Here is a 26,112-nt window from a genome sequence, read left to right as displayed (position 1 = left end):
TCTCTGGTGTGGAGACCACCTGAGCTGCTGGCACCCCTGTCCTTTTTCTCTGGCAGAAAGGGAAAGGACTGTTGCATTAGCCAAAAGTTTCCTGTCTGCAAGGACCAGTGCGGGACGTGTTCACCCCTCCCTGTGCTCCCAGGCTCCCAGTGGCAGGAGCAGTGAAGCTATGCCCAGCACCCTGGCTGCATGGGGCCTTCTCTACATCGATGGCAGCGTTTTGCTTCTTGTTTTGCCCTAAAGCGTAGGATTGAGTGTTTAGCAAGAACAAGGGGAAGGGAGCAGCACAGTCTCATGCCTGGGGGAACGATAAACCCCAAGGTCGTGTCCTGAGCTGGGTGAGGTCCCTGATAAACCTGAGCTGCCCCCTAAACTGCTGTCTCTCCAATGGGAGGCACAACCAGAGAGCTGCAAAGAGGGGACCCTGGGGGACAGAGGCAAAGAGGGGGCACCAGGGGACCACAGGGAACCCAGGGGACCGGTACCCACCCAGAGGGTCCATGCCAGTCGGCTTGCCAGGCATCGGCCGCAGCCCCGGGGTGCTACTCGTCCCCGGGGTCGGAGCATCGTTCCTCGGCGTTGGAGTGTTTGACTTGAGCCCAGGCGTCGACGACTTGTCATTCTGGATGGAGAAGGGATGAGAACAAGAATGGGGGGGACGAGGTTCAACCACTAGCACCTGCAGCTCCTGGTTCAGCAAGTCCCCAGACCCAGCGAGCACCCGCCGGCAGCCACGGGTGCCACCCCCAAACCCCCTGGCAGAGCAAAGGACATACGTGGCCCAGGTCTTTAGTCTTGGAGGAGGGAGTGCTGCTGGAGGAGGCAACCGAGGCCGGGCTGTTTGGTGCATCCCCCTTCTTCAGCCCGCGAGCTTTGTCTATGCCATTCTCCGGGGGCGAATGGGCTGGGCTGACCCGGGGGGTGGCAGGGTCCTGCAAGACAGGAGAAAGCATTGGCACCTGCAGCAGTGGGGAGGGCTCCCTCTGGCTCCTCTTCCACACAGGACTGGGGTTGGCGCTGGGGGGACCCCTAAGGCATCTCCCCTCACCCCACAAACCCCCATCATAGTGCAGGGAGAGGAGCAAAACTGCCAAAATGCCCGCCAGCCCAGCTCACCTCATTGGAGACATCAACCACCAGGTCATCGCTCTTGTCACCATCGCTGTCCTGAAACACAAAGCGAGTCACAATCCGCAAAGCTACCGAAGCCTGGGGCTGAGGGAAGGCCTGGGGACCCAACCCCCCCTAGCAGCTGAACACAGGGCACCCACAGCACATCTGGGAAACATCACCCAAACCCTGCTTTCTCCCACCCCAAGCCCTGGCCAGACACATGCTGCACACCCCACGCCTTGCAGAGCCATGTCCCCCCCCAGCTCTCGGCGCCCCAGCTGCAGACCATTCCCCACCACTTACATATCGGCTCATGCTGTCCTTCTCCTCTGCTTTCCGCTTCTTGGAGTCGATGCTGTAATCCGTGGAGCTCCGGTGTTTCTCGCTGGCTCGCAGGCTTTCCGAGGGTGAAACAGAATTGTTCTACAATAACAAATTAAACTTTTAAGTGGGAAATACAAGGAAATGGGACTACAGGAGGTGCCACAAAGAGCCCTCAGGCCAGCATGGAGACCAAAACCCAGACCTGCCCCAGACTGCTAAACCTCAACGGCAGGGTGAGACCCCAGGGAGCTGGGGACAGGGTCCAGCCTGGGCTGGAGGATGGCCACCACCATTCCAAGTGTCACTCTGAGCCCCAGGCAGCTGTTCCATTCCAGCAAGGATGCTCATGGGCACCCAAGCCTATTTACTGTGAGAGCAAGGCACCAAAAAGCAGGGGTGCTGGTGGTTGTTTAGAAAGAGAAACCCTGGGAGGATGCTGTGTGTGACCACAGCAGCTCCCAGCAAGCGCTGGGATCCACCAGCAGGTACTGGGCAATGCAGAGAGACGAAAAAGCTGTGCTTCCCTGAAACAGCCCCATCTCCTCATCCTCTACCTGCCATGGGGAGCATCAGAGCTTCACTCCAGCCCTGGGCAGGAGAGGGGCTTTGCACAAGGGCTGGTACCCACAGCTGCTTCCTCTAGCATCGCAGAGCTGGGGCCTCCTCCCTGGTGTTCATTACTTTGGATAGGGCTCTGAGCAACGTGACCTGGTTGAGGATGTCCCTGCTCACTACAGAGCTGGACTGGATGACCTGTAAAGGTCCTTTCCAACCCAAACCATTCCATGATTCAGTGATCAAAGGAACTGCTTCACCCCCACCTGCCACTGAGCTCTGCCTAGCCAAAGGGCATCTAAAATACATTGGGAACCCCCATCAGCAGGAGAAGCTCTGCTCTGTGTGGGCTTTCAATGCTCCCTTCAAGCAACAAAGCCCAGTAGAGACCAGTATTCCCAGGAAAGCCCCTTTTGCATGCTGGGATTGGGCTGGGAGCAAAAACCGCATCACAAAATGACCTCGCGAGCACTGGAGAAAGCCCAGCCCTGCGCAGACGCCCTTCAATGAGTTTCTCTGAGCGGTGGGAGAAATCCTCATCACTCCACATCTCGTAGCGGTACCCACCATCCCTGCTAAGCAGAAACGTTCCTAAGCTCCTCTGCCTTGCCTTTCTTCCCTGGCTGAAAGGGAGAACTAAAGCAGTTCATGTTTCTCCTCGGTTCCCAATAAGCAGCTTTGGATAACACCGGGCTCTTTCTTCTCAGGCAGTCATGCTGAAAACCCCTTGCAGCTACCAGAGACTCATGTCAAGCGTTTAGAGGCATCGATCCATCCAGCCCCGCCGCTGGCCTGATGCCAAGCAACTAAATATTTTTTATTGCGCAGGCAAGGCTAGGAAAATATGAATGAGTAACGCTGATTATCGGGCGCATTCAACCTCCGCAGGGAATCCTTGGGATTGCATTTTATGGATCAGGAACCTGCCCAGCCCTGACGGCCCCCTCCCTGCCGAAGCAGCAGGTTAATGATGCCCAGTTCCCCTCCTTCCCCCCCATAAATGGGGCTTTTCTTCCCATGCGCCTCCCTCTTGGCTCTCAAAAGGCTCATTTGTGGACTCAGGGATGGCAGGAAATCGCTGCGAAGCTGCGGCTCAGCCGGGCTTTGTCCTGAGAGCTTTACCCCAACATGCGGCATTGTGTGCCCCAGGGATGGGGGGCACGGGCTGAGCACAACCCCCCCCCCGGCCCCAGCAAGGGCAGACCCCACACTGTGCACCCCAGGGGTGGGAGACAAGGTCAGCCCCCCACATCATGCAATCCAGAGGTGGGGAGCATGGGCTGAGCACCCCCCCTCAATCGAGGGCAGCCCCCCACCAGCCTCTATGCACCAAAATCCAAAATTGAGACCCCCTGCCCTCTCCACCCACGCTCAGATACTGCGCCCAGGCAAAGCACAAACTCAGCTACTGTTAGAATGAGATGACAGGGATGCAAATAAAAAGCAGTCGTGCTGAAGGTGCCGGTTGCCCTCCACACCACGGTTATTTAGCTGGTTAGTTAACTGCTTGACCTTCCAAGTCCTACTTAACACAGCATAATAGCTCGAACCCCATCCCAACAGATTAGATGACCCAAGATAATAGACGAGTGATCAGGAATAAAATAGCTTTCCTAATCGCCACAGGATTTGGAGCTGCCACAGACCCAACTGCACTTGTTCACGGAGCTTAGGCAACTGAAACCGAATCACAATGCTCTGCAGCAATCAAAAAGATTTAAACCCAATCTCATAACCGGCCCAGAGGAGGTGGCTCGACTCATCCCGGCACAGCCAACAGCTCTTCCAGCCAGGAAGGGGTTTCCTGGTTGCTTTTTCAAACAGGACCTGTGCAAAAGGCATCCTTGGAGTCTGGTTTGAAACCAATCACAGAATCATGGAATGGTTTGGGTTGGAAGGGACCTCAAATCACAATCTCCCCTCTTTCATCTGAAAACCATTACCCCTCATCCTATCCCTGCACTCCCTGATCAAGGGCATCTCCCCTCCAGGTCTCCCTGGAATCTTCTCTTCTCCAGGCTGAACAACCTCAATTCTCTCAGCCTGTCAATAGATCAACCAAAACCATGCAGCCACCAGAAACCAAGAAAGGAGGTAACAGCACTTACTGCACTTGAGTCTCGCTCTTTTAGAAGAAGTTGGCATCACAGGTGAGGTCACAGCCAAAATAAAGACAGGAGAGAAAAATACAGCAAGTTAGAACAAGTATTTAAACAGAAAAATAAATGTCAAACTCCTCCTTGCAAGGTATCCTGTCTTGACTCAAAACCTTTCAGCTCTCTTTGGCTTTGATTTATAATTCCTGTCCCCTCTCCATCCAGCCTCCCTGCCTCCTGCCCCTTCCTTTTTAGCAGTGTGATTTATTTGGCACAAGACACAGAGGAAAGGGGAAATGCTGTGAAATGCAAACGGAATGGCATCAGCCTAAGGCTCTTCAACCCAAAGTCACTAACTCGTGAGAAGGTCCTGACAGAAAACTTCTGCAGCTACGTTAACGGGATGTGGTTTGGCCATTCTTTTGTACACAAACAGCCCGATTGTCCTGGGATCTCCTGGGAATTCCATAGAATCATGGAGTGGTTTGAGTTGGAAGAGACCTCAAAGCTCATCCAGTTCCAACCCCCTGCCATGGGCAGGGACACCTCCCACAGGATCAGGTTGCTCCTAGCCCATCCAGCCTGGCCTTGAACACCTCCAGGAACGGTGCAGCCACCGCTTCCCTGGGCAGCCTAGGAATCTCCCCTCTTTCATCTGAAAACTGTTCCCCTCATCCTATCTCTGCACTCCTTGATCAAGAGCCCCTCCAACAGCTTTCTTGGAGCCCCTTTCAGTACTGGAAGCTGCTCTAAGGTCTCCCTGGAACCATCTCTTCTCCAGGCTGAACAACCCCAATTTTCTTAGCCTGTCTTTGTATGGGAGGTGCTCCAGCCCTGTGGCCTCCTCTGGACTCACTGTTGCTTTGCAACTGAACTCCTGCATCATTTTATCTTCTAAAAAGATTGTCTTATCACCAATAATAACAAAATCCAAGTTTGCTAGTGAATATTTCTGGTTCCCAGGCCATCAAATGTCTCTGGCAGTGATGGGAGAGAAGGAGGAGGAGGAAGGCTGCTTCACCATTAAGGCAGGGCTGGCTGGGGTTGCAAGGTTTGCAGTGAGGCTCCATTAAAGCCCACAAGGACTCAAACCCGTGTGCAAAGGCAGGAGCACATCAGCAAATCAACCTAAGAGAGGTCAATCTGCCAGAGTGATTTCTCAGGGCAATTTGATTCCCTGTCCTAAATCAGCCAAGAAAGAAGCAGTCTGGAGGCAGGTCCCCTCCTGCTCTGCCACCTCAAACATCCCACCAGCCCTCAGCTGTTCCCGAAGAATGCTCCTAAGGAGCATCTTGACTTCATCCAACACAAAAAACAGGGAAAGCTTTAGAATCACCTGGAAGCCACCACTGGGAATTGTTGCAACAGCGGCAAAACCTCCCTTGGCTGCCAAAGCTGAGCTGAGGGGCTCAAGCATCATTTAGAGAAAGCTGCATCCCTCCAAGCGAGAGCCTGTCTCCTGAAGACCACTCCCCAAGGGACGGGGCTGTAGGAGCAGAGCCATGCCTGGACCAGGGCATTTCTCACACCGGGGGATGCAGCGATGAGCAGCCCCCAGGGACCGCAAGGAGCCAGCCCCTTGCTCTCACCTCTGTGGTCCAGGTCGTGATGGTTTTTCTCATCCTTGACAGCAAGGTGGGCCTGGCTGCCCAGGGCGCCAAGAGCCAGCAGCCCTGAGCTGCTGCCGGTGACCGGCGGGATGCCTGGCGGCTGGAGCCCTGAGGGGTGCGGCGGCAGCTGGACCGGGGGCCCGTGGGCGGCGTGCGAGAGGTGCTGCGCCTGGAGCTGCTGCTGCTGCAATGAAACCACCAGTGAGCCGGGGAGGGGGCAGCGGGACCGCGGGCGACACGAGGCATCGAGCATCGGCACGGCTGTGGGAGCAGCGCTGGGAAGGGGCATGCCCAGCGCCACGGGAGGGTGGCAAGGGGTGCCCCACGGAGCGGCCCTGCTCATTTGCCTGGAAGGAAAAGCCCTGTTAGCAGGAGGAACAGAGGGTGCTGCAGGGACAATCCCCACCACAGCTGCCTGTGACACAGCCGGGTGGCACAAGCGCACGCATGGCGCACGCACACCAGACCAGGGTGCAGGAGTCACCCTGCATTCGAGGCCGTTCCCATCGTCACTGCAGGTTTGCTATTCAGTAAATACAAGCAAAAACCCAAAGAAATAGCAGTCAGGATGCAGAAATTGGACCTAACTGCAGTGCCAGCTACTGAACCAGCTCAGAGAGAGGAAACCCAAGCATCCTGGATCCTCGGAGGCCACCTCAGAAAAGCTTTATTTATTTGCTCAAGACCGGCTTTAAGGCACCTGATGGGGAAGAGAAAACTGTCCACACGGTACCTCGGCCTCATCCCACCACACTGCTGTTCCTGGCCCCCTCCGATGCAGCTGGAGGACGGGGCTGACCACACGGGAGCTGCACTGGTTGCAGGGCCAGGCACCCACAGCCCCAGCACACAGGCAGGTGGCACAGGAGGGTGCACAGTCCCCCCTCAGCTGCTCCCCCCATCCCCAGGGCTTTGGGGAGCTGCAGGAATTGCCTGCTCGTTTTCAGATGGAAAAAGCTGAACTACTGCTCTGGGGGAGAGGAAAGGAAAACCAAACGCACCCCTTACGTTTCTATTTCAATACAAACTCAAAGGAAACAAGCCAAAATCCAAGTTGCTGGCTATCAGTCAGGGCCTGCCTTCGGTGGTGTCACTGCCAGGAGCCCCAAGGCCACCCCTCCCTTGGCTCCTCCACCCAAGGACAGCAGTGGTCCAGCCAGGAGGGTCTTGGAGTCGATGTTTGCATTTCCAACCCTCCTGCCTGCACCCACAGCCACCTCAACCAGCACCTATTTAGCTGCTGGGGAAAACTGCATTTGGGACATCAAGCTCCAGCAAGAATCATGGGCTGGGGGGGACACCCAAACTGCAGAGGAGCCTCTCCCACCTCCCCACAGTGCTCACAACCAGCTCCAGTCAGGTTTTCTCCCCCTCTGGTGCCACCAAGCACGGCAGAAGTCATCACCAGATCAGGCAGCTTTCTAGCAAGCCACGCGGTGCGCAGAGAAGGATCCCGCGGCACGGTGAGCGGACGCATCACCAACCCACCCCCTTGCACAGGGCTCCCCAAGGAGCATGGACAGACAGACACCAACCTGCCACCTTCAATACTGAGGGGCGTGGATGGACAGACAGCCACCAACCTGCCCCTTGCACCCCGAGGAGCATGGATGGACAGGCATTAACCCAGCCCTTGTACCCTGAGGAGCACAGACACACAGCTGCCACTCTACTGCCTTCAATCCTAAGGGGCACAGACAGATAGACAGAGAGCAGGCAAAGGCCCTTCCCTGCAAGCCTCTAAGGGGCTCAGACCCAGCCCTGCAGCACAACAGCCAAGGAGCAAGGGGCTGCAGCCTCACCACTGCAGCACAGCTCAGCTCGCAGCATGGCAGAAGACCAAAAACACCTCCCAGGTATGGGAGACCCTACATTTACAGCATCTCCATCCAGGAATTTCCAGCACATCTCCCCCAGCAGTGCAAGGGGACGCAATCAGTTGACCCCGAACTGCTCTGCAGCACAGGGGTGACCCCAGCACAGCCGGATGGGGGTAGGTGACCCTCCCGGGGCTGTACCACTCGCTGCAACACAGCCCACAAAACACACGGCAAAATCAGGAGAAGTGGGTTTAACCTGAGGGGTCTCGCGCTCAAGCTTTGCAGGTGGCACAGCTCGACCCCATTGGGCACAGAAGGTGCACTTCAAAAGTTTTCCTCCTGTTGCTGAGCAAGGCTGGAACCCTCCTGCCTGCAGCCCCCTCCAAGTGCTGGCAAGCCCCCCGCATGCCTGTGGTGCAGCAAGGAGCTCTGCTACAGAGCCGTCCACGCATCCCTGCAGCCCCAGAGCAGCTGAGGGCAGGCTGCATGTTCCACGTACCCCGGGGTGCACCCTGAAAAAGCCCCATGAGCCCAAAAACCTGGCTGCAGGAGCCAGGATGCAGCTTTCCAGAAACCCCTATCCCACACTGAGGCCATGAAGCCCACCCACTACCCAGTGAAGGACCCGCTTTAGGGAGCAGCAGGATGGACACAGTGGAACCAGATGGGTGACCCAGCCCTGCCAGGCTCTGGTTTTTAAGCCTCGTGCAAGGGGAGAGGGAGATCCCCACCGAGGATGCAGCCCAGGGTCACAGCTGGAAGCCAGTGGCTGCAGTTTCAGGCAAAGGAGATGCATTATCTTAAAATGCAGCTTCTTCCAGGCAGTGCAGAGCTCTCAGCTGTGGCAGAAGCCAAATCAAGGAGGCAATTAGGCCTCTGCAGTGCTGTTATAGGAAAAGCATAAATCATTGTGTCCTCAAAAGCAGGAGCTTGTTGGCTGCTGCTGGGCTGCTCCATCCACAGGGCAGAAGAGGGGACGCATCCTCAGCACCTCCATTTGAGGACGCGCCCTCAAATCAGTGTGCGCAAGGAGGCTTTTCTGGTGGGGCGAGGGGAGCACCACGAAGCAGACTCCAGCTCCAGGGGCTCAGCCAGAGGGTGCCAGCACCGTGCTGGTGTGTCCCTTGATGGCATGGAGCACAGTCCCTGCCTCCTCATCACGCACACGTACAGAGATCAATCCCTCCAACACCAAAGCAAGAGGAACAGAGCCTTGGCTCCTGCTGAAATCAATGAGGCTCTTTACAGTCCCAGTCTCACGTGATTTCCATTCATTGAAGTGGCCATTATATCAGAGCATCACCCTGGACAACAGCCGCAATGGTTTTCCAGCACAGTACACTCCTCTCCCACACGCTTTCCAGGGGCGCCCATCACCACAGGGCTGGAAAGCACAGAGATGCAACGCTTTATCCTCCACAAACTCCAACTTCCATGGTGCGCAGAAACACATGCGCCTCGTAATGCTCCTCCTCCCAGGAGCTTTCTCCCTGGGGTGAAACCCCCACAGCAGCAGGAGCTCCACAGAAGCAGCAACAGGGTCTCACAGGCATTCCTGGGTCCACAGAGCAACACTCCAGCCCAGGAACATCGACCTGGGTCACAGTCTTGGCTTGGCCCCAGGAGACAACGTAGCTCCAGCTCAAGCAATTGCAGCAGCACCCAGACCAGGGAAGGCAGGGATGATCTCCACCCTGAGCTTCGCCCTCCAGCAGAGCGAAAAAACACCGATTTCTTCCCCTTTTTTTCAGGCTGCCAACAAATAAATCCATCCAATGGCTTGGAGAGTCGCAGGAACTGTGGCCTTATCGGGGCTGAGCCCCCTTGCAGCAGCCCCACTCTGGCACGCAGGGCTGAAAATGAATGTCAATACACAACATCCCACCGTGGCCCAAGATACCATTTAACGTTGATTTTTCTCCCCTTTGGCAGGCAGGAACCAGCAAGTAGAATCCATTTGGAATGTTTCCTTGCAAGGCAGTTCCATTTTGAAGCCTTGTCCCTGTGTCCGGCGTCAGGGCTGGGCTGCACACAGCTCCATGGAGTAGCAAAGATCACACTAGGGCTGCAGACCTCCATCCCAGCACCACTGGAAAGAGCCGTGGCCCAGCCAGGTCGCTCCCACAGCAAGGAGAAGATGATGAAGCGATGAGCCCAGTGCACATCCCGATGGGCAGGCCAGAGCGCCCGTGCAGGTTCTTGCAGTGCCGCAGGATTCCCAGGTTCCGTTCACACTCCTCACAGCCATCTCAGGTCCTTCCCAGCTGCACTGCTCCACAGTGCACGTGCACATTAGCCAAGCAAGAGCTCGATACACGTCACTCCCGTGCAGCACTCGGGAATCACATCCTGGAGACTCCACGTAGGGGGATAAAACACGCTTGGGACTCCATCGTGCAGAGGGATGCAGCAGAGCTCAGCAGTGCTGCTCACTTGGCACCTTCTCTGCTGAAAAGCCCACCTCCCCTCCCCTGCCCCTTAATTCCTTCCCTTGAAAAAGGTCGTTTTTAAAAAACACGTCACGTGAAGGCTTGTTGCAAACAATTGAGGGGATTGCAGGAGATCTTCAGCCACCTTCACCACCTGAAAAACACTCCTGCACTAGCAGCCAGCTGCCCCATGCCAACGGCAGGGATGAGACAGGGCGCTCATCTCCACACACGATGAGGGTCCTGCTCAAAGCCACACACGCAGCACAAGGACTCGGGGCAGCCTTCCAGGGCCCGAGACCCTCCCCAGTGCACCCAAGCCGAAGGACAAGCTCAGACCCACTCAGGATGCTGTACTAGGGCTTCCCATCTACTGGTGGACCCCAAACTTGCCCAGCAGAGCCCAGGACATCAGCCTGCAGCAAGGGGCTGTGACCAAGGCACTGCAAAGCCAGCCCCGGGTGACAGCAGGGATGTCAGCATTGCCCAACCCCCAGGTCCAGGCCAGGACTGGTTGGAGATGCACAGCTATGGAGATGTTTCCTTCTGGAGCCCCTCGGCACTTGCCAGACAAATATGGTTAAGATATGAAGAGGTTACAATTTACGAGAAAGGCTGGCAAGGAATATCTCATATGTAGAGTGTTTTTAATTGGATTATGTACATCATGCTTCATGCCTTTGTTAACCGATTTAATGGTTCACCACTTAAGTTCACCACTTGCGTTAAATTTAGTAAAGTAGTCTAATCATTTCCAGAGCTATAACCAAATCAAGGGCTCAATTTCACAGAAGCCTGAAGCAGAGGAACTGCGAGACAATGGCCTAGATGCATAAAATTAACAGTTCTTGACCTCAAAAGGGGCGAAAAAGAAGGTTTTAATGATTTGGGTGCATTTGTGTGCATGTGTTGGGTCTGTTCGTAGCACCTGCACAGAGACGCTGGTGCAGTTTATAAATAGTCGCCTTCTCTCACTGCAAGGATGTGGCAGAGCCACCCGTCCCCCCCTGCGCTGCGATGCATCCCTGTGGGACACAGCGGGCGCGTGGCTCTGCACAGCCTAGCACGCTGCCCTCTTCGACTCAAGAAGTGCAAACACACACAAGTGCTCTGCAACCCTCCAGCAACAAACCGCTGCAGGCACAACAGGGAGAAACTGTTTGCTGGAAATCACCAAACCCCTCTTGGTTTCACATCTCGGGAGGCACGGAGCAGGTGCAGCAGCCACCAAGAAACACGGATCCATGACCCAAACCAGCTCCCTGTCTGCCCAGGGCATGCAGCGCATCTCAGACAAGCTCTGCCCTCTTGAGCCACCACTGCACACGGCATCGCTCACCACCCTCCTCCCAGCACCACCCTGGGTCCCTGCCTTGAAAAATCACAGTGGAGGAGATGCTCCCCGCTGCCCGGCCCCCCCAGCGCTTGCTCAGATCAGCTCCATGCTCTCCTGCTTGCCCATAACTCCTGCCTCCTGAAAGTTCATCAGGCAAAGCGATTAAACGGCTGGCTGCTTAATGACAGGAGGACACTCGCTCTGATCTGAGAAAGCAATTACCTTGAAAATGGGGGTCACGGGCCCCCGCTCATTTACCTTAATTGAATTCCAATATCTGCCTCTAGCTGCCTGGGCTCCTGGCTGTGACTTAAAGCAGCTCATCAAAGCCGAGCACCTCCCTCGCTCGCTGGCTCTGCCGTGGATGCACCAGCTCAGCTCCCAACCTGCTGCAAAGGTGCAAGGAGCAGGCAGGAGGCCAGGCAGCTGCGAGGCGCTGTGTGTCACTCCAGCTAGGCACGCTCCCACGCCCAGACTGCTTCCAAAGCCCCACAGGGAGGGATTCAGCAGCAATCCTCAGCCCCAAGGTTTGCAGGAGCCCAGAGCGTGACTCTCTATTACCCGCAAAACCAGAGAAATGTCTATGAAAGTGAATTAAATGTAGAGAATCACAAAGATTCTTGTAGCTTAAGAAAGAACTGCAAGTAGTTACTCAAAAAACCAAACAAAAATCAGTGGGTTTTGGAGAACAAACACTAAAGGATCTCCAGGGCCACCTCCCCAGGATGCTGGTTGGGGACACTGATGTCCCAGGGTTAAGGGAGCTCCAACAGAGAACGGGTTTGCTGCAGGACTGAGACCATTATATCAATTAAATAGATAACAAAACGTGTTAGTCTTAACTACCCGAGATCTAGGAGAGAGAGCCCAATAAGGCGGGAGCGGGTAAGTCAATGCATGGAACAACAACTCCATCAGATTTACAGCACATTTCACATCAACAGCACACACAGAGACATGCCTGGGCTCAGGGGTTCCACCAGGGCACCCGGCCCTGCTCCCCAAACACTCCCCAGTCTCATGGACATCGTCAAATTTGGCTAGTGGGGGCTCCCAGAGCCACATTAGTACCCAGGGAGGGGGACTGGGCTGCCTGAACGGTGGCTGCTATCCCTCCCTCTTGCTCCATGCCAGATTGGGGGAGTTGTGGTGGTCTAGGGGAACCCGGGTGCTGCAAGTTGCCCTTCTTTAAGCCCACCTGAGAGCAGGATTGCCTCTGGTTATGGTAAATGATAGGAATAAAAGGGGTATACACACGGTGAGAGGCAGATTGGGAAGTCCACGTACCCCGATGATAGCATTCAACTCCGTCATTGTCACTTGCTTGGCACGCTCAACAGCCTGTGCCACTTGCTGTTGGTGCTGCGGGGACAGAGGAGCACAGCTGGGTCAGAGCTGGACATGGGGGCACTAAGCCAAGACATGACATCCCCCCCCAATACCCCTGGCACCTCCTTTTTTGTCTATATTTCACTCATGAGAGCAGCAATCCATGTGAACCTCCCTGCATCATGAACCATGGGGTGCACGGGGAGCCTTTTTCGCTCCACAGGTTCAGTGCAGACTTGCACAGCCAAAGGCTGAACAAAGTCTCTACCCCAAGTGTTTTGCAATACACACCTGGGATCCGAGCCCCATTTCTCACAGAATATAAGCCCCACACCCCTAAACCCCAAGTCTGGTGCAGCCAGGTCCTTTCTCACTACAGGACCCCCCCATCAGAGGCACAAGCGCTGCCTCCCTGGGGAACCCCCACCCCCCGGGGAAGCAGCATCCCCCACCTGGTGTGTGAAAATGTCCTTACCTCTTGTGACAGAAAAGGCATGATCTGGGCTAAAATTGTATTCAGTCTTTTAGCAATTTCTGTCTGAAAAAAGGGAAGAAGAAAAAAAAAGCAACAGTTAGTACTGAGCAGCCTCCCACATCAGCACGAGGCTTCCTGGCAGCAGCGTCACGTGTCCCCTCCCTGTCCCTTCCCGTGAATCCCCTCCTTATCCCTTCCCATGTGGCCCCCTCCCATGCATCCCCTTCCCGGTCCCCTGCCAGCCTCCTACACGGAAACGGTGAACCCCAGAAGCGATAAGGAAAGCACCTTCATGCCCTTGGGACCATTTTGGTCCCTTTCCCATCAAGGGACTGAGGGTCACAGAGCAGCCCCAACTACTTTGCACCAGCTTGGGCTTCCCTGGCTTCAAGAAAAGGTAACCAGGCGCTCCCCATCCTTAGAGCAGTCGCTCCTCTTCACAAAGGCTGGATCACATCCCAACAGCCAGGCCCGTGCAGCCAGGATTGGGCACGGGGACAGCCCCTTGCCACCGCTTTCTGCTCACGGAGCTCATTTGTGGGTGTTGAGCTTCTTCAGCAGAAACCTGGGCATGCATGCACCACCCCACACAGCAAGCATTCAGGAAACACCGAAGACTGGTGGGTGCTCGCTCTGGTCCAAGCATCGGTGAGGTCCTTCCCCACCCCAAACTGAAGCGTTTGGGTTCCTTTTTTCATCCTCACACCACAAGCAGGAAACTTAACCCATAACGATGAACCCCTGTCAGCTCAACAGCATTATTTGGGAGTCAAACAACAAACATGTGCCATCAAACCATGGTTTCTGCAACTTGGAATAACACTTTCCTCAAGTGGAGAGGGAGAGCCAGCAGCCCAGTGCCCAGAGGTGCCATCCTGCCCTGCACCCTGCAGCCCATGGATGCTCGTGCTCAGCACACGAAGCTGCCTGGATCGCTGCTGCCTGGCTCCCAAGAGTTAATGCCGGCTGCTGCGCCGGCCCAGGCAGCTGTTAAAACAGCTCTTGGTCCAACTCAAACATAGCCTGGGCTGAGCAGCCGTGAGGATTCAGCGCCGCAACAATGGCCGGAGCTGAGCCCTGGCGCAGAATCAAACGCCCAGAAATTCCTTCCAACAGCCCCAAGCAGCTCATTATCAATAACCAGCAATTAACCGGGTCTTGCTCCAGCCTCCACATCAGCAAGGTGCCTCCTCCCCGAGACAGCCAGCAGTTGCCTCTCCCTTGGAAACCCCTGTGTGCTTCCCCAAATCACCACTTGCATCCCCAGCACCCCAAGGCTTTGTCCTCCCCGATTCCCACTGCTCAGCTCCAAGGTATCCCCAGGATGTGCACCTGGACGTGGGCACGGGGTGGTACAGAATGGCACAGCACAGCAGGGTACGGCACGGCTTGGAGCAGCATCGCATAACACATCATGGCATGGTATGGCACAGCACGGCACAGTGCGCTTGGGACAACACCCCGTGGCACGGAACGGCTTGGAATGGTGTGACACAGCCCAGAACAGCAGGACAGAGCACAGAACAGCACGGTATCATAGAATCACCAGGTTGAAAAAGACCCATCAGATCATCGAGTCCAACCATTCCCATCAATCACTAAACCATGTCCCTCAGCACCTCGTCCACCCATCCCTTAAACACCTCCAGGGAAGGGGACTCAACCCCCTCCCTGGGCAGCCTCTGCCAGTGCCCAATGAACCTTTCTGTGAAGAATTTTTTCCTAACGTCCAGCCTAAACCTCCCCTGGCGGAGCTTGAGGCCATTCCCTCTTGTTCTGTCGCCTGTCACTTCAGAGAAGAGCCCAGCTCCCTCCTCTCCACAACCTCCTTTCAGGTAGTTGGAGAGAGCAATGAGGTCTCCCCTCAGCCTCCTCTTCTCCAGGCTAAACACCCCCAGCTCTCTCAGACGCCCCTCATAAGGCCTGTTCTCCAGCCCCTTCACCAGTTCACGCCTGCAGAGGGAACAGCCCCATGGTGACCCCACAGCCACTGGACTCGCTACATGGGGTCCCCATGAGCCCTCATCTCGCTGCCAGGCATCGCCTTCACGTGGACATCACCAGGTTTGGCTTCAAAGCATTGGGAACGTTTCTTGCCATCGTTTTTTTCCGAAAGCGACCCAGCGACTGGGTTACATGCGATGCTTTTCGTAGCCCTTCCAGAGGTCAGGGCAGTGTGCTGGCACACAGGGCCAGGGCAGAGGCAGCTGGAAGCGACTACAGCTTGGATTCAGGTACTTTAGCCACAACTATGGAAGTGCTGCAGCTGCCAGGATTATTCAGGACCTGAAAGCAAGGACGCGGGGCTCATCAGGCAGCGGCTGAAGGCACGGTGCTCCCTGCCCACACTCCTTCATCCCCACAGCACCAACAGCAAGTGGCACAGGCTGCTGAGCACGCTAAACAAGCATCAACGATGGAGCTGAGTGCCATCATCGGGGTACATGCACTTCCACTTGCTGCTCTGGCCAGCAGCAGCTCTTCAAGACCAGACCCGTCATCCACCAACCACTCGGTGTCCACAAAACTGGGCTGCAAGCTCAAACTGCAGAAATAAAGCCACGTGCTGTGTCCAAAGGAGAGCGGTGTGGGAGCACAGGCTGGCATCGTGCGTGCTGCCAGCCACCGCGGCAAAGCAGTGCTGCTCCAAAGTGGCAGCAGTGCCACCGATAACCACCCCGGTGCTCGTATCACGCGTTGCTCAGCGATAGGTAAACCGCTTTAGAGGCCTTTCTGGCACTGCCGCATCGATTAGATTACATATAAACTGCAGCTCCATTAAATATTTATTCCTTCAGATGAAGCCTATTGGATTCTGGATGCAACAAGCGCTCGGCACGTTGCTCCTCCAACACAGTCGCTTCTCCTGCGAGCTCCTTCTTGCCAGCCCCCAAGAAATTCTAGAACAAACGCAATTCTTCCTTGAGGTGCAAACAGCAGTGCCAGCACAAGCAGTCCCTCCAGCTGCGTGTCCAAAGGTTCTTTAGGTGTAAATGGAAAAATGCAGCATCCAAAGAGGCCACCTCCGTGGAGGAGGGAGGGAGTGCACTGGGTTTTCCCTGGGTATCATCCAGCACTAACACGGTTCAGACAACCACGATGACCCATCGCCTCCACGTTTAAATCCAATTCTGCCCGAACTTCCACCAAAGATTTGAAGAACAATTCAGTGCTCTGCAAAGAGAGAGACTTCCCACGTGGGATTCCACAAGTGAGAAGAAATTAGATGTCCAAAAATATTATGTTTATGACCGCGAGGCTTCCTGTTAGCACTAGATTCAATGATCTTTAAATATTTGTTCACTTGAACTTTTCCCATTCCCCAGCAAATTAAACTCTCATTGTCCCCATCAGAAGTTTAACCGGGAGCGAAAGGGGATCCTCCAGTGTGCTGGGAACAGGGGAGGGTTTCATGCCTGACACCTTCCCCATAAGAAGGCTCATTCATCACCTCACCCCAGAGCACAGAGCCCCCTCTGAACCCCCCCAAGCCACTCCTGCCAAGAAAAGCCTCTGTTCCCCCGCTGCGGGGTTGCCATGGCAATCCCAGCCTCCACATCCCCTGCGTCTTCGCTGGACCACGGCACACAGCAACGAGATGGGGGCTGCAAACCAGCACCGGGTAAAGATCGGAGGCTGCATAGGGCACCTCGAGAGAACAGCCCAGCACAGCCCAGCACCCGCATCCCTGCGATGGCACCTGCACCCATGGGAACCCCTCCCAGGATGCTCCTCCCAGGTAACGGGATGCTGATGGCAGCTTCATGCCCCTTGTTAAAAAGTGCAAGGAGTCAGGAGAACCTGAAATCCCAACTAATCCCACGCTGCGCCCTGTGCCTGCCAGGAATCTGACCCACTGCTAGGCAAGAAACACTTCTGGGCGGCATTCTGTGAGCAGGGAATGATTGGAGAACACATTTGCACTGGTTATAAATCAAGAGACGCAGCACTTTGCTTTGGCCACGGGCTGCAAGTCCTGTCACCCGCTCTTAAAATGGCCAGCTCAGCTCCCAGCACCCAAAGCACTTAAGGGCACGGAGAGCAGCTACTGGAGCCCAGCCAAGCACCGACTGCAGCAGTGCGTGGCGGCATGGTGTTAAATAGCTGGGGGGTTGGCTCTCCCCAGCAGCCCTAGCCCCGTCTGCTCATCTTTACACCTGGACGCGGCAGAGGGAAGCTTAAAAATAACTCTGCCAGCCATCAGTCGCCAGCTACATGGAGCAGAGCTGAAAGGAGCAACCTCAAGCATGGTCTGAAGCACGGAGTGAAAGCCCAGCTCTGAATGGGGTGAGGGAATCGTGGCGGGGGGAGCTTGCACCCTGGTGTGACATCCTACAGACATTGCTCAGGGCCACAGAGATGCTCCTTGCACCAAGACATATCAGCTTTGGCCTTAGCTGAGCAAGCAAACAGGAGCTGCAGGGCTGCCCCAGCCCCATCAGTGCCCCAGGGTTGCACCACAGGCTTATTCCAGTCCCATGGCAGAGGACTGGACTGAACCACCTCCTGCATTCCCAGCACTTGGGAGCCTTTGGCATCAGCATTCAGCCGTGCTCTGGGTACGGAGACGCCTGGAGAAACCAAGCCTGCTGCCACTGCACTGCAGGGAGCACCCTGGGCTTCCCAAGTGCTCTGCACAAAACACGCGCGCCCCAACCAGCACCCCGAGCGGGACAGGTCTCCCATGAACCTACATGGTTTTGAGGTGAGTCACACCAGAACACCATCTCAGATGCAGCCTCAGAAGAGATTCTGCGCCACACCAGAACAAAGTCCCTCGTTTAGAGATTTAAATAGCAGGACATAGGCTGGAGACAAGAGCCTAAATGCATGGCATCGCTCTGCTGACCCTTCTTCCTCTTGAAAAACATGCCAAAACATCCTAAAGACTTCCCAAAACCCCAGGGGCAATGGGGTTGGAAGGGCTGCCAAAGGCAATGGTCCATAGGATGCAGAAACACAGCACCATCCTTCTCCTGCCATGGTTCACACAGGACTCCCAGGGAGAAGCAACCATCCAAGAGCCTTCAGAGAAATAGGTTGGTAGGGCTGCCAAAGGTGATGGACCACGGGATGCAGGAACATGGCATGATCATCATCAAGCCATGTTTCATGCAAGATTCCAAGGGAGAAAAACCCACCCGCAAGCTCTCAGCTTCCTCCTCAGCTCCACCACCACAGCTTGCCACACAAACACAAGGTCTCCAAGACAGGTCTGCACCACCACCCCTCGCCTCCTCCAGCCACCCCAGCTCCACGCTGGTGCCGCGCGGCACCCCAAGACCCTCAGCCCTGGGAGAGGGCGGCAGGGCAGCCGGCGAAAGGCAAGAAGTAAATCACACTAGTGGTGAAGCACCAGCAGCATTTGTTGAAACCAGGATATTGTCTCTTTAAGCACATGAAAATAAGGCCCTTGAGCAGTGTGGTTCTCACTCCGGCGCACAATTATGGGTACTTTCAGCTGTCTACCACTATTTCAAGTGCTCTCTCCAACCAGGCTGTCAATGGCATGTTGAAAGCTATTTGTGGCTGCTATCGTTATTAGCAAAGTGGAGAGCTTCGCTGATGAGAATTCAATTCAGAGAGGGGGTGTGGAAGGGCAGACAGAACCCCCCCTTACAGAATTACACCCACCACCTAGGCTGGGAGGGGGCAGAGTTCATCTAGGATCCCCAAAACCCACTCAGGGACTCTAAAACCCCACCCAGGGACCCCAGAACCCCCACCCGCTGCCTCCCACAATGGGAGGAAGAGGTGAAGACGGCAGACAGCGATTCCCTTCTACCTTAAGAGGCGCAAGAGCATCACCCTAACAAATTACTTCAGCAAATCATTACCTGGCACTCCTCACTAATGAGCCTGACCAAGGATATTGCGTTCTTGGAATATTCTAGAACACAAACCCCATGCCTCTCATCCCATGGAAGCGTCAGGAGGGTTCGGGTTTGTTTTGAGCATTAAAGTGTTTAAGCGCCAACACAAGAAGTGCTTATGAGGAGAGTTCTCAGCCATAAAAATCCCAGCACAAAGGCTCTCCTGCCGAGGTGTCCCGTTTCCCCACATAAAATTAGTCTTTCTTTTGGAATTGTTACTACATTTAGTGATTATCTACAGAGAGCTGAACAGAAACAATGCCAAACCAACCGGAGAACCCAAGTTTCTTTTGTAAAAATCAATTAACCTTAAAAAAAAATAAAGAATTTTCAAAGCAAGCTCCCAAGCAGTCTCAGGTTGAGGTAGGCTGAGCCAGGCCTGCCAGCGCTGCGTTCAGCAGGAAGGCTGCTGCAAGGAGCAATTCGCTGCGTTATAGGCAACAAAGTGGGTAGTCACTTCCGAAATATTTCCTTGCATATGGGGTTGCTTATGAAACTGCATTTTTTTTCCTTAACAAGAAACAAAACAAGGAAAGGGGGGGAAAAATTACCACACGCGGCCACATATGCACGCACTTAACATTCAGCGTAGAAGAGATAATCTGTTATATAAGCCCACAGCCAGACAATCCCCTTTTGCTTAAAGATGAAGTATCCATCAATGTTTGTCTCGAGCAGATGTAATCACAAGCAGTCAAGTCTGGAGGGCAGGACACTGCATGAATAATTCAGGCACTCCAGTCTACTTGATTGTGTGCAGATAAACACAAGTCAACCGCTAAACAGGTCAGCTGATAAACTTGTTTGTTCAGGACTAGCCACCCTCGACCAGATGCAGGCAGGACCACGCTGCAATTAGCGGCAGGGATGCCTTCTGGGGGATGCTGTGTCCCCAGAGCAGGGCAGTCCCTCTCCGGGCATCACTTCAGCTGAGCTCTGCATCCTGAGTTCGCTCCATCCCTCTGCTCCCTCCCCATTCCTGAGCTCCCACAGCCCATGTTTGCACTCCTTCCATCCCTGAACCCTCCCCTTCCCCGGAGCTGCTTCCATCCCAAGCTCTCTGCTCCCTCCACCCCTGGGCTCTCGCATCCCAACCCTGAGCTCCCGCACCCCAATCCTGAGCTCCCTCCATTCTGAACTTTCCCCACACCTCCACTCCCTCCATTCCAGAGCTCACTCCAACCTGAGCTCTCCCCATCCCTCTGCTCCCCGATCCCTGAGCTTGCTTGCACCCCTTCCCTGAGCTCCATCTCACCTCACTTTCGCCTGGAAGCGCACTGGGAGCAGCTCAGGCTGCTTTGTTTTCCTCCAGCACCATGCACGCTGCTGTCAATTAAACAGCAAGACAGCTTCACCTCCCCAAACTTCCCCCGTCAGCCCGGCATTAGGCACGCAGCATATGTCACCAGGAACAACTCAAGCAGGCGGGGGATGCACGGCACAGGCTGGAATCATCCGGTGAAGATGAGATGCAAGGCAGTGAAGCTCCCTGCGAGGCGCACACCGACCACTCCACGGCCTCCCTGTGCGCAACCGCTGCGGCAGGGCAACCGCCACCCTGCAAAATCCGGGTCAGGGAGGGCAGCAGAGGCTCTGCCTGCACCAGCCCCACCAAAAACCGACCCTGGACATCTTGAGGTTCCTCAGTTACCCTGCAAAACCACTCCAGAGACTTCATTCACCTCACCAAGTGCCACGGAGAAGTCACGCTACGTTTTCACGCCACAAGACAGAGCGGACGGCAGAAGGCTCCATCCACACAAAGCTCTCACCCTGTAGCCCCGACACTCATCCCACGGTGCAAACCCTCTCAGATCAGTTTTTGGTTGCAAACAGGCACTGGTAGAAGAGACGCATGCCTCAGGAAACAGCAATTGCTTCCAAAGCTTTGACCAAGAGAAGGAGCTTGACATCTTGCAACATTATCTCAGCATCTCCCAGCATCCGCACAGAGCAAAGCCGCTCGCTCCATCACCAACTGGGTGGCAAGAGCCATTCCCTCTCTTGAAAGCAGCTCGCACCAACGCATGTGTGACTCCAGTCCCTCGAGTGTTTCTGAGGAGGCAGCAGGGTCCGTGTCCTTCTGGATGCCTGCAGAACGCTGACAGGGTTCTCACAGGAGGTCACCACGCAGGAATCCTGAATTCAGGATGCCCGAGGCTTTCCCGAGCTGTGCCCCAACCCCTGTGTGCCCCCACTCGCCCCAGGCAGGGGGATTCAGGTCCCACGCAGCCCCTGTCAGTGTTCCCCACACGGGCACTTCCGTCCAGGCAGAGGCAACGAAGAGAAAGAACTCAGGATTATCCGCACAGAAGATATTTTTACAAAACTGAAGACTAAGCAGTAATTATTTTCGCTACCCTGTGACTCCATACCAGAAGGCTAAAGGGAAGCGTGCACATAAGATTCGCAGAGGGGCTGCTTTGAATCTCATCAACCGCCTAACAACACTTTCTTCCTTAGGGCTGACACGCTGCTATTAAGCAAAACCACTTTGGAGCTGAATGGGGCTGATTTGGGAATTGCAAAGTTGATGTCAACTTCTATCTGCTTTAAGTTCTTAATTAGAACTCCTTCTAAAACCAGTAAGCAGCAGCAGCACAAATAATCGGGTCTAATCTCAATAATACTTTATTCCTTTAAGTTTTACCATCATGTGCCCAGCCTTTAGGCTCTTTAACTATAATCTTATCAAGGTAGCACACCACATTCTGCTCCGGCCTTCTATATTTTCCCTTCAGGCAAGATACATATTAGAGGAGACCGAAAAAAAAAACAAAACAGAGAGCACCAAACATTGCTTCATCTTCCAGATGCAAAGACAAATCCACGACATTGAGCAACACAGCATAAGATATCACTATCCCTGAAGATAATTCCCTTCCAAGTCTCACGCTACAGCATGGGGGATGACCTTAGAGAGAGGCATCTCACACCAACAACAAATCCAGAGGGAAATGCAGGAGATAAAGAGTATTTTCTGAAGGCTGGAAACATGCTACTCTAGGTACCGACCTCCCAGTGTGGAAGGTAATGCGATTTTCACCTTTTCTCACAAACATTCTTTTTGAAACCCAAGTTCCTCCTATATATAAGGCAAAAAAACCCACCAGCCTGCCATAAACCACCAGTTCCCACTGCCAGGCCACAAGATCTCACCTGGAGTCACAGCCCCCACTGCAGCTCAGCTTCCCTGTTTAGCACAACCAGGGCTTGAGCTCAGGGTGAGAAAAGGGCAATGGGAGTCATAGAATCACAGCCTGGGTTTGGTTCGAGAACACCTTTAAGATCACCAAGTCCAACCAGCGATCCAGCCCTGCCAAGTCCATCTCTCCAAGCACATCTACTCGACATTTACTTGCCTTTTAAACCCCTCCAGGGATGGTGACTCAACCACAGCCTCTTCCAGTGCTTGACAACCCTTTCAGTTAAGAAATTCCTCCTAATATCCAACCCAAATACCCCCTGGCACATCTTGAGGCCATTCCCCCTCCTCCTGTCACTGGACGCCAGGGAGAAACCAACCCCCACCTTGCTACAACCTCCTTTTAGGCAGTTATAGAGAACGATGAGATCTCCCCTCAGCCTCCTTTTCTCAAACACCATTTCCCCCCTTGGAATCACTCACCTGTTTGTGCATTTCAATATTCAAACCATACGACATTTCATAGTACTGGAGAATAAAGGGGGAAAAAAAAAAAAAAGAGACAAGAATTTGCATTAATTTAACAGGAGGTATTTGCATAAGGTCATTACCAGAAAGCATCCTGCTCAAAATTGCCCTTAAAGCTTTCGCAGCCAAGGAAATTATACCTTATAATAAGCAGATGTTTATAGGGTTTAACTAGCATGCATTTACCAGGAGGACACTCCTTTTTACTCCTGTTTTCTCCTCCTAAGCTACTTAGAAAAACAAAAGAGGCGCAGAGCTGTGAGAGGCGCCTGCTCAGCCCTGGCAGAACAGGTACAGCCCGGAGCCGGGCCAAAAACCCAGATTCTCACTGCGCGGGGGCAGGGAATTTGTTCTCTTCCCCACCAGGAAAAAAAAAAAGGGGTGCAGGGGCAGCTGAGCCAGTCAGACACAAAACTGAGCCCCCCGCCTTGGGGGCTCTCATGCAAAGAGAGGCTGCTGGGCAACAAAAGAGCCTGCTTTGATCAGAAAGAGGGGGGGAACCTGGGAAAAAGGGGGGTAGATGCCCTGAGAAATTGCAGGGAGAGGGTGTCCTGAGAAATGGAGGGGGGCGGAAAGGAGAAAAAGGTGGGGGATACCCTGGGAAAGGGGGGGAAAGAGAAGAAGGAGCAGGGAAGCGCTGGGAAAGGGGGAAGGGACGTAGAATGCCCTGGGAAGAAGGGAAAGGAGGGGCATAGAATGCCCTGGGAAATGATGGCGGGGGGGGTACCTGGGAAATAGGGGTGGGGAAGAGGAAGGGATGCCGTGGGAAAACAATGGGAGGGGGGAGAAAGGGAGAGAATATCCTGGGAAAGGGAGGGAAAAGGGGGAGTGGGATGCCCTGGGAAGGCACCAGGGCAACCTCACTCCCGCTCCACTGAGCAGCCCAGGGCGGCCCAGACCCCCCCCCAGTGCCCACCCCAGACCCAGGCTCACAGTTACAGACCTCCCCCCGCCTCCTCGGGGCTGCAGGAACTGGCAAAAAGGGGGTTAACAGGAAACTTGTTCCCACTCCCAGCCTCCTGCTCCCGGTTCTCCCAGACTGGGGGGGCCAGGCAGCCCCCTCCCTGCACCAGGGCTCCCCAGGCAGGACTGGGGGGAGGTGGGTTCCCCCCTTTTGCAGCACCCGCCTGGGCTCCCAGCTAATGACATTTACAGCCTGAGCCGAAATCTGATTAAAGTCTCTTACCATAACGTAATGGCGCTGCATTTCTGTCTTCTCGTTCGCCAGCTTATCATACTCCACTTTCAGGCTGAGGGGGGGGAGCAGAGGGTGAGACCCCGCGGGCAGGGCGGGGGGGGGGGACAGGGATGGGGGCAGAGAGGCTCCCCCCGGGCTCACCTGTGGTACTGGGCCTGCAGGAACTGGAACTCATCCTTGATCCGGTCGCAGGATTCGGCCACAGTGAATTTGAAGCCCGGCTGGCCCGGCTGGTGCGGAGCCTGGGGGTGGGAAACAGGGGGGTGCTCAGCAGAGGGGCTGGGGTGGGGGGGGGTGGGTCAAGGGAAGCCAAGGTCTCAGAGGGACCTGGAGTCTCTCTGGGGTCACCAGGGAGAGCAGGATTAGGGGGGAGAGGGGGGCTCACAAGGTTTTGGGGGGAGGAAGAGTCACTGGGGACAATGGGGGGGCAAGAAGAGTAGGGGAATGTCTGAAGGGAGCAGGGAAGAAGGGGTAACAGGGGGTCTTGGGGCTCCCCAGGGGGGGAGATGGGAGGTCTCCAGGGGTGCTGGGGGGAGGTCTGAGGGTTTCGGGCGTGGGGGTGTCGAGGGAAGGAGAGTGGGGAGGGTTTCAGGGCGTCTTAGAAAGAGCAAGACTCGCAGGGGGGAGCGGGGAACGTAGAGGGGGGAAAGGAAGGTTTGGGGGGGTCACAGAGGGAGAGGGAGGGGGCTTTGGGAGGTTTGAAGGGTCTTGGGGGAAGCGGGGTAGAGGGGAGGGTTTGGAGGGGTATGGGGGGAGGCGGACTCACCAGGAGGAGGGGAAGTAGGGGGTTGGGGGGAAAGAAGAAGAGGAGGGGTTCAGGGGGGGTCTCGGAACTCATCGGAGGGAGCAGGATGGGGGGACTGGAGGGGTAAATACGGGGGTCTCGGGAGGAGCTGGTGGGGGGGGTGGATCTCACAGGTTGGGGGTGTCGGGGGGTGAACGGGGAGGTCGGGGGGTGAACGGGGAGGTCGGAGACAGCGGGAAAAGGGGGTTCGGGGAGAAGATCTCGGGGTTTTCGGGGTGGGGGGGGTGTCGGGGGTGCCGGGACTCACCGGGTGCCGGCCCTGGGGGTACATGGCAGGGCTGGGGCGCGGTCACAGGAGCCGAGCCGAGCTACGGCGATGGCGACGTGAGGAGCTGCTGCCCGGCGGCCACGGAGCGCTCCGGGAGAGACCGAGAACTGGAACAAAGAGACGAGAGGAAAGTCCGTGCGGGGGGCGGAGGAGAGAAAAGGGGGGGTGGGGGGGGAGAACAGGGCCGAGGGGGTTGGGGGGGGGTGGAATGGGGCTGGCGAGGGGGGTGGACGGACTGTGCTCCCCCCGAGGAAATCTCCGCACCGGCGGGGAGGCGCTGCGCACCCGCGGAGCCCAGCCCTGCCCGGGCTGACCCCCCCATCGGCTTCCGAAAAAAAAAAAAAATTAAAAAAAATTTAAAAAAAATTAAAAAATTTAAAAATTAAAAAAAAAAAGCCAAATCGCTCCAAAAAAAGCAGGGGAAAAAAAAAAAAACAAGCCAAAGAGCGCCGGAGGAAGGAGGATCCCGCGGAATTCCTGCTGCGAGGAGGAGAAGGGGGAAGCAAAGCCAGGAACTAACGCCGGAGCCATGGAGGAGAGGAGGAGGAGGAGGAGGAGGGGAAGAAGGCCGTACACATCCGACTCCCCGGGCGCCGCGGGCATGCGAAGCGCCGTCCCCGCCGCGGCTCCCCCCGCCGCCGTTCAGCTCCGCGCAGCCGGTAGCGCCGTAACTCCCCGAGCCATCGCGCCGCTCCCGATGCTGGAAGGAGGCTCCCGGAGGGGGGTGGCGGAGCCCGGCGGCCGCGGAACGAGACAACGCGGAGCACGCGGTGCGGTCCCCGCTGCCGCCGCCGCCGGAGCGAAACGGGGCGGCGGGGAGGTGGGGGGGGGGGGGGGAACAAAACCTGGGCGGCCCCTCCGCGCGCGGGCCAATGGCGGCGCGGGGGCCCCACGTGGGGACCGGAAGGGCGCGCGGCTATTGGGCGCCGACGTCACAATGCGAGCCGGGGGCCGGGGCGGCGGCGGCGGGGGCTGCCCCGGTGGCCACGCCCCCTCCTCAAGCCACGCCCCCTTCTCCTCGGGCCACGCCCCCGTAGGCCACGCCCACCCCCCAGCGCCGCCGCCCGGTCCCCCCCGAGGCCTTCGCGCCGGGTTCCGCGGGGGCTACGAGGCGAACGGAACCCGTTTTATAGCTTTTTCGCTCCCCACGAGCCGTGATATCGCGCCGGCGCGGGGCAGACGGAGCCCCCGCGAGGCTGTGCCTCCTC

At 55.8% G+C, this 26,112-nt stretch overlaps 1 protein-coding gene across 7 annotated transcripts in view; it reads right to left on the bottom strand.

Annotated features, from left to right (window-relative positions):
* Positions 1 to 25,667, bottom strand: part of TLE3 (TLE family member 3, transcriptional corepressor) — a 31,396-nt gene extending 5,729 nt beyond the window's left edge. Inside the window, exons 1-13 of one of the 7 annotated variants that reach the window (XM_069866612.1) lie at positions 25,479 to 25,667; positions 24,884 to 25,011; positions 23,973 to 24,073; positions 23,820 to 23,883; positions 22,589 to 22,633; positions 13,088 to 13,150; positions 12,571 to 12,645; positions 5,678 to 5,879; positions 4,101 to 4,117; positions 1,417 to 1,536; positions 1,117 to 1,167; positions 777 to 932; positions 490 to 622 (exon numbers count right to left, since the gene is read on the bottom strand). In XM_069866612.1, the coding sequence (XP_069722713.1) occupies positions 490 to 622; positions 777 to 932; positions 1,117 to 1,167; positions 1,417 to 1,536; positions 4,101 to 4,117; positions 5,678 to 5,879; positions 12,571 to 12,645; positions 13,088 to 13,150; positions 22,589 to 22,633; positions 23,820 to 23,883; positions 23,973 to 24,073; positions 24,884 to 24,907 (1,051 nt within the window). In that variant the 5' untranslated portion in view covers positions 24,908 to 25,011; positions 25,479 to 25,667. Of the gene's footprint in view, positions 1 to 489; positions 623 to 776; positions 933 to 1,116; positions 1,168 to 1,416; positions 1,537 to 4,100; positions 4,118 to 5,677; positions 5,883 to 12,540; positions 12,646 to 13,087; positions 13,151 to 22,588; positions 22,634 to 23,819; positions 23,884 to 23,972; positions 24,074 to 24,883; positions 25,012 to 25,478 lie in introns of all 7 variants that reach the window. The other 6 variants (XM_069866608.1, XM_069866607.1, XM_069866611.1 and 3 more) reach the window with 6 other exon arrangements.
* Between the last annotated feature and the right edge of the window lie 445 nt (positions 25,668 to 26,112).

The sequence above is a fragment of the Phaenicophaeus curvirostris genome, chromosome 12, assembly GCF_032191515.1.
Source record: "Phaenicophaeus curvirostris isolate KB17595 chromosome 12, BPBGC_Pcur_1.0, whole genome shotgun sequence".
NCBI classification, from domain to species: domain Eukaryota; kingdom Metazoa; phylum Chordata; class Aves; order Cuculiformes; family Cuculidae; genus Phaenicophaeus; species Phaenicophaeus curvirostris.
The sequence above is the reverse complement of the archived record's forward strand: the minus strand, read 5'-3'. Positions and strand labels throughout refer to the sequence as shown.